This window comes from Hibiscus syriacus, unplaced genomic scaffold (genome assembly GCF_006381635.1).
Source record: "Hibiscus syriacus cultivar Baekdansim isolate YM2019G1 unplaced genomic scaffold, ASM638163v2 tig00011547_pilon, whole genome shotgun sequence".
NCBI classification, from domain to species: Eukaryota; Viridiplantae; Streptophyta; class Magnoliopsida; order Malvales; family Malvaceae; genus Hibiscus; species Hibiscus syriacus.
This window is the reverse complement of record NW_024062249.1, coordinates 14,987-23,187: the sequence shown is the minus strand read 5'-3', so window position 1 is coordinate 23,187 and position 8,201 is coordinate 14,987. Positions and strand designations below refer to the sequence as shown.

At 34.0% G+C, this 8,201-nt stretch overlaps 1 protein-coding gene across 3 annotated transcripts; it reads right to left on the bottom strand.

The window, feature by feature from the left end:
- Window positions 1-4,619: 4,619 nt before the first annotated feature.
- Window positions 4,620-7,532, bottom strand: LOC120204717 (protein LAZY 1-like). 3 transcript variants are annotated; one of them, XM_039204748.1, is made up of 5 exons: window positions 7,423-7,532; window positions 7,278-7,344; window positions 5,953-6,803; window positions 5,312-5,594; window positions 4,620-4,883 (listed from the first exon to the last, which is right to left on the bottom strand). In XM_039204748.1, exons 1-5 carry the CDS (start codon window positions 7,426-7,428, stop codon window positions 4,864-4,866), a joined length of 1,227 nt encoding a protein of 408 aa, XP_039060679.1. In that variant the 5' UTR covers window positions 7,429-7,532; the 3' UTR covers window positions 4,620-4,863. The 3 variants fall into 3 exon arrangements, with proteins under 3 accessions (XP_039060679.1, XP_039060678.1, XP_039060676.1); XM_039204747.1 differs by having other exon boundaries at window positions 5,953-6,779; XM_039204745.1 differs by lacking the exon at window positions 4,620-4,883 and having other exon boundaries at window positions 5,241-5,594; window positions 5,953-6,779.
- Between the last annotated feature and the right edge of the window lie 669 nt (window positions 7,533-8,201).

The window sequence follows — 8,201 nt, the reverse complement described above, 5'->3', positions numbered from 1 at the left end:
GATATTATAATAAAATAAATTAAAAATATAAACTAGGGATTAAAATATTATTTATTAAAATTAAGGGATTAAATATGTTATTTATCCTAAATATATTATTTTAATATAAAGGACTAAAATGAATAAAATTGAAATTCGAAGATTGAATTAAAAGTATTTATAAATTCGATTTAGTGACTAAAATGTAAAGTTTACAAGTTAGGAGGATGGCGGACAGGGTTTAACTATTGTCTAATTACGCGCATAGTCCTTCCCGAAACGACGTCGTTCGGGAAGGCCTATATAAGGTCAAAACCGGCTGGCCCGAAGGGCCAGCTTCATTTCATTTTTTTTTCTTTCTCTCTCTCTTCTCTGAGAGAGAGAATTTTCTCTCGCTTCTCTCTAGAACAGAGAGAAGCCAGCCGGCCGGCAGCCGTCAGTCGGCGTTCGTCCGCCGTCAACCACCGCCGTCGGCCACCGTCTTCGGTGGCCGGAAATTTTTTTTTTACATCTAAATGTAGATCGGACCGTCCTAATGACGGTTCCGATGCTCTTTTCCGTTAAACGGCTCCCAATCGAAGCAAATCTAAAAAGAATACCTTCGGTTTTTCGAAGGTTTTGGTGAGATCCGGCGTTTGGCTTCCTCGGTAAGTCTCTCTCCTCCTTTTTCTTCTGTTTTTGGTTGCTAGTTGTGGGATGTTGACTGAGATCGTTGGTAGTATTTTGTATATATATTTTTTTTGGTTTTGTATCTCTGGTATGTGTTCTCTGTCTTCTTCCTCTCTTTTCTTTTTTTTTCAGGTTCGGGTGGTGGCTTTTATAGCCACCACCGGTGTGGCCATCGAACCGGTCCGAAGAGGGGGTCTCGGTGAGTCACCGGACTACCAGTGGTGACTCACCCCGTAGCCATGGCGTGGATGGCTGGCGTTGGAGCTTCTGGAGCCTTCGGTTGGGACGTGGCAGCGGCGGAGGCGGCGAGATAGCAGCGGCGGCCGCGTGTCCCTAGGGTATCAGACCCTAGGGTTTCCATCTGGAGCAATCTGGACCGTTGGATCGTGCCAGATCCAACGGTCAGTCTGAGGCGGCTGGGATTAGGGTTTAGGAAACCCTAACTGAAACCCCCAAATGTTTAGGGTTTCTGGTTGGTCTGGACCGGTTCTGGTTTGTTTGTAACTGGGCCGGTTCAGTTGTAATTGGGTCTGTAATTAATTATTTATATATGTATTTAATATATATAATAATAATAATGATAATAATAATAATAATAATAATAATAATAATAATAATAATAATATGGGTAAAAAATTAGTATCTTCACTTTACATCAATGTTGTCGTAATTGATGTTGTCATACTTTTTTGTCTTTTTTTTTAATTTACTTTAGTTTGGTGTTGAAGAGACTTTGGAATTCATAAAGTTGTGTGGAAAAATCGAAAACATTACATAATTACATGGACTTAGGATGTTGCATTCTCATTCTTTGACTAATAACCTGCATTGCCTCAATCAATTTATTGCATGCACTGCAATTATGATTTTTCTTTCTTGGAAAATATTCACATAATCTTATAAAAATAGGGTAAACTACGCATTTATAATCTAAATTATCAGTTTTGTTTTATTTTAGTACTTTTGCTTTAATTTATTACAAAATCACACATAATGTTTGCCTTTTATTTTGTTTTGGTAACTCGTCTTTGAAAACTTAACGGAACCAATGTATGTGGCACCTTTTTTATGGGTAAATTGCATCATTCATCGCTCAACTATCTTCTCACTTCTATTTCGGTCACTAAAGTTCAATTTTTTTTAATTCAATTGCTTGTCTTTCAAATCACTCTTAATTTAATCACTCTAACTTTCAAATTTGATTTTTATTTTAATTATGTATTAATAAAATAATAAAAAGATGTCACATCACAAAAATTATTAATAAAATAAATTAGAGTGATTAAAATATGAGAAATTCGAAAATTGAGTAGTTAAATTGATTTTTTAAAACTTTAGTAACCAAAATATGAGTAAGATTATAGTTGAGTGATGAATGATGTAATTTACGCATAGAAAATGCAATGTCGTTAAATTCTTAACTACGAGTACTAGAATGAAACAAAAAAAACGTTAGGTATGATTTTAAAACAAATAAAAGTTTAGTTATTAAAATGAAATAAAATTGGTAGTCTATATAGTAGACGTGTAATTTACCCTTAAAATGTTATAAAAAATATATATTATAGTGATTTACCACTGTTTATTATACAAAAGGCATAGAATAGTATAATATAGAACGTTGGTCTTAAATAATTAGGAGTAAAGGATGAATTTATGAAGCAAACTTAGTGGTAAAAGAGATTGTTGCTTTTAATAGAGATTTTAGATTCGAGCAATTACATATGTAGAGTGTGTACATTATCAATGACTAAAAAAATTCTGAATAAATATTATCTTATAATTATCATATACTATTTAAGAAAACTAAGAATAAGACATAGATTGATTTAACATAACTTATTAGAGAACATCTTATTTAATTTTTTGATATTTTGATTTATATTTTTTATTATTTTAATATGTAATATCATATTTTAGATTTAAATTATTAATGATAAGTAGTTTTTTTTCATAGATTTAGGTAAAGTGGTGTTATAATATACTTCAAATCTTTTTAAATGAGATAAAATATAACATTACTAAAATAATAATCGAAAAGAATCGGAAAATTAATAAATAGATAACAATAAAATCATGTAATATATATATATATATATGAATAAATGAATATTAATAAAAATTTGAATAAATGAATATTTAATAAAAAAATAATTGACAAATGATTGAGAGTATTTAAAACAAATATTATTTTGTAATCACCTTAGATTAATAAAAAAATTGAATAAATAAAGATTAATTTGTTGAGAGATTTTTAGAGGTAAAAAATATTTTTTTTTTAAAAATAAACTTAGAAAAAAATTATATTTACAAATTATGCATACGTTGATTATCAATTGACTGCATAAATCTATTTCAAGTGAAAATTAAGGATCGAAGAGCCGAGGTCTAACGTCTCATTCCAAGCCCAACAAAGGTCCATGGGAAGAGAACCTTATGATTTGAATAGAAAATAAACCAAATAAGATACGTTATTTTTACTTTTTAGGGTAAACTACACATTTAATATATAAACTATTAGTTTTGTTCTATTTTATTATCTAAATTTTTATTTTTAAAATCATACCTAAAGTTTAGTTTTTATTTCATTTCAATACACCGTCATTAAACACTTAACGGGCATACTCGTCAATCGTCGCATCTATCAATCGATGAAGCCCAAACTTTTTAACCCGCACCTTTTCGACTCCTAAACATGATTTTGGCCTCCTTTCACCCGAAAATGCCTCAATCTCATCAAATCAACGATCTACTTTTTTATTTCTTCATCATTCAGTCTCCATGGTCCACCATGCAATGAACCTTAAACTAGACAATGTTGGTCAACTCGTCATTCTCTCATGGTCCACCGTTAAGATTAGTCATCCTTTCATAGGAGCTATGCCGCATCAACATGTCCTTTAACTTTTAATTGTGAGGTACTAAAATGAAACAAAAAATAAACGTTAGGCATAGTTTTGAAAAAATAAAAGTTTAGGTACTAAAACGGACCAAAACTAATAGTTTAGATACTAAATACGACTACATGTTTAGTACCTAAACTATTCATTTTGATCCGTTTTAGTACCTAAACTTTTAATTTTTTTCAAAACCATACCTAACTTAGTTTTTATTTCATTTTGATACCCCATTAAAAACTTAACGTTAAGTTTTGAAAAATTGAAAGTTTAGGTATTAAAATTAACCAAAACTGATAGTTTAGGTACTAAACGCATTTAGTTTTTAATGTTGGATACTAAAATGAAACAAATTTTAAACATTAGGTATGATTTTAAAAAATGAAAGTTTAGATATTAAAACAGACCAAAACTAATAGTTTAAGTCCTAAAAGCGTAATTTAACATTTCTTATTTTCTTAAAAAAATAAAAGCAGTTGGTTTTTATTAAAGCCGTCACATTTTACAGATTATGGGTTGAGAGTTAGAAATCTGTGCCTTGGTTCCGGTTTTGACGCTTGGATTTGATCGAAAACCTTATCTGCACCGAATTTCATTCCTTTTCCCCAGTTAATATCGCAATGTGACAACGGAATAAGACGGAGAAGAAGCAAATCAGAAACAATGGCCACTCAATCATTTTCTTCCAGGTAAGCTGTTGGTCACCATTTTCTCTTTCCATGAATGTCTCGGAAAAATGTAACCAAAAATTTCATCTGCTGAGTAGAAGTTGTGGGCAGCCAAATTTATTAGATACGATGGGTTGTTTTTAATTGGCGTCTTCTATGGATCTTTAGGCAAACGTTGTTGAACTGTAATCTGTGTTTCTGGCAACTCTTCGTGCATAATTTATCGCCACTAGTTTCGGGTTGGCTAATTCGTTATACGGCATGTAGAAAATGTTATAAATAAGTAGAAAGCAGATTGCTTCATAATTGTTTGTAGTTTTCTGGTTGTCTGTTGTTAAAATCATGGTTTAGGTAGATCTATAATTTAGGAGACAGTGATATAACTGAACCCCAATAGTAATTGAGATTTGTTTTGTAGGAAAACGATAACGCCTTACAATTTTACATTAAGCACTCTCACATGTTGGTTTTAGGAAGCGGACCTCCTTTATTTACTTCAATCTCTTTAGTAAAATAGCCACTCTCAAATACCAGTTTAATAATTTCAAGTAATAGATAATCTCAAACTTAGGAAACAGCACCAGCTTATCATTCATACCATCAAGGGTTGATAGTGGGGAAACCACACACTTGAAAGCTTCTTCTGCCTTTTAGAGCTCCAACACGAGGTCTACAAACACAGCATTTTACTCGATTAGGATATTTGTTTCGAAAACTCGAAATAATCTCACCAGTATACATATGCAACGGAAACAAATAATTGACTACTGCATCTGTCTTTTGGTATTCAAATCCACGTGCCAACTTTGTACTAACACGTGAAGACTAATGTTACTGTAGTCATCATGCAAGAAGGATCACAATGCATCAGTACTAATTAAGTACCACTTGGGTTTTTTGCAATGCTGTAGGGATCCTCTTTAGGATATTAATTTGTAGAAACTAGCTGCTGACAGAAAAAATCAAATATTCTTGGAAAGAAATCAAGAAAAAAATAACAAAGACATGTATGATCTTTCATCAATGGTTTCTTGGCAGTCCATGAAATAGTTTCTTAATGGATACTGAAAATGTCAAATGCGTGTATACTATACTTACAGTCTGCATCTGTTTTGATCCAGCACTCGCGGTTCCCATTTGAATCATTGCAGCTAAGTGTGAATTGATGTGGGTTAGATTGGCTCTTGTAGCGCCATATGTTCTTTGAAAGGGATCTCTGAGGATATATCATTATGTCATCATCTGCAAGCATATGATCTCCATTCTCATGACCTCCATCATAGAATATTCCTTCCTTGTTCTCAATATTTTGGGGCTTGCTATGCTTAGATGTGGTTGTTAAGCTTTCAGGATGAACCTTTTTGTGGAACATGTGCAAGATCTACACACCACATATCAGCGTATTAGGAAACTCAACCTTTTTCATTTTCAGAACCTTAAACACTCTGTAAAAACGCAAAACATCTTGAAGCCAAGGCAATAAAGAGAAGAAAGAAAAAGAAAGCAAGGGATGAAAGCAAAAAGATTAGGAACTGTTGTTAACACATTCTTGATATTTGATAGACAGACCATTCAATTTGACTCATTTATCTTGCCAGAATTTTTCAATCTTCATGCTGGGATCATATGGTTACAACATACATTATATTGGATTCTATACTTGCAACATTTTCTCTGTAAATTACTGGAAACCCCTGATGAATAGAAAGTTTGGTATAGTTGTTATTTTTTTGACGTACCTTGTGCAGTTTAGTTTCTGCCGAAGCATAATCAATATTTCCTCCAGTGGCTGCAGTAGAGCTCCTAGAAGCATTGAGCATCTTTTTCTTCAGCATTTTCTTCATTATGTGCACTGCAGATTTATCTCCTTCCTTCTCTGTTCTCTTTTCCTCCTTTTCATATTTACTCCCCAAATTCTCCTCCGTTATTTTAGTCCTCTGAAACAGCTCCCCAAGTGAGGTCCTGTGTTCCTTTTTGGCCACTGTATTTGTTTCTGACAATTCTATTGCTGAGCCAAAAAGATAACCTTGCAGTGGACAAACTGTAGTACCATTCCCATTGGAATCCGGACCTTCAATTGGCTTTCCACTGAGGGTAATTGTGCTGCCATGACTGCTTCTTCCAGTGCTGACATGACTGTTTCTTCCAGTGCTGACATGACTGTTTCTTCCAGTGCTGACATAACTGTTTCTTCCAGATGAATCGTTGCAGCCTTCTTCTTTAGCTTCTGCTCCTAGAACCCTCTCCAACTCATCATTAATGAGCTTCAGTTCATTCTCTGTTACTTCAGTTTCTTTTTCAGTTATATTCTCTACAGAGATAGCAAATGTCGGTGTTGATGGATCAGGAATGTTAGGGTCCGAACCAAGGGTGCCAATGGCAAGAAAGCCATGGAATAGCTCAGACATTGCTGATGATGAATCCTCTTCATAGTCTTCTTCATCTACTCGTGCTGCTTCTATGCCGGCAAATGACTTTCGAATATGGTTTCTCTGGGATGGCCTGAATGGCTTGGTACCATAGTTTGGCTTCGAGTAGAGTTGTTGGTCATCCACTGATGAATGCCCTGTAAGACAATTACAAGAATGCCCTGACACGTAAAACGTTAAAAGAGAAACTTGGATGACAGTGAGATAGATGAAAGAATAAGTTATTACATAGAATTTCAGCAAAGATAGCAGTGATTGCTTTTCCCTAACCATGATAACATTCAATTAAGAAAAAAGCTTTATATTTATTTAATCTCTATGTATTTACCATCATGTAATTCATTTTTGGGTCATCTCAAATCTATATTCCAGTCATCATAATGAGCAACATGAAGATATGCTGTTCAGAGGTCTTTGAGGTTCACATGCATGCAATCTAAATGTGCATCACTTGCCAGGCTTTTACTAGTTAGGTAGCCTACTGTGTGTGCCCACAATCTGAGTCATGCACTGTCATTACAGTTTGCATAACTTCTTTAACAAGAGACTGTCTCATAGATTATGGTTATCCTTTCAGTTACATTTTCCATATGAAGGTCACAGCAAAACAAGCTATATGGCAGGAAGACACTTACCAATGGTGAAATCCTTGAGTGGTTCACTGCTATTTTGGCGAAATTTACGATGCATCCAACCTAGTAACTATATCAAAAAGAGAAAAGTTCAGTTCATAGAATTGAGGAAGATCATTATCACTGGACATAACCAAAAAGGGTATACCTTCATCTCTGCTCTGAGCCTCTGAGGATACTTCAACTCTGGTTACCTGTTGTGGATGGTGAGTAGAATGATGATCTACTTAACCGCTTGATGATGGAATATTTATGAATGTGAAATAAATTAGGTCCTTGAAGCCTCCTAACATCTGAGATAAAGATGGCTGGAGTGAAACACATAGATCAGTACAAGATTCGGGTTGGCTATTAATTGTCAAGATCACATCATGTAGTCACATACAAAGGTGGGTCCTTTGATACAGGAGTCCAGAATTCTATTTAAGACATCCACACATGTTCAAGCGCAAGGCAGGTTACAGGGTTCATGACTTTTTCCTTTCTTTCTTTTCGTTGGTTGTATTTTTCTGCATGATCCGTCAGACTGCTATAGAAGACCTTTATTATGGTGGCATATATGAATCACGCACATGTCCATTAAATCTGTAAGTTTAAAACACAATTAACCAGATACAACACTTAGAGATCAATAATATGAAGTGCGCCATGTTGTATGTTACCACCCTTTCTAACATAGAAATCTACTTGAACTTTTTCGTTTAGGATGTTGATGATATACTATCATTTTAAATTAAACAGGTTACTTGGTATTTGGTGGAAGAACCTGGCTTCACTTGTAGGAATTGCAGAGACTATTTTGTCGGATTTCAGTGGTTCGAAGGTAACATCAAAACAGAAGGCTTTTTCTTATCATCTCGAAAAGATTGTCTGCATGGTGTTTCTTAGTTGGTCTGCTACTGTGGTTTTCAATTGAATGACCATCAT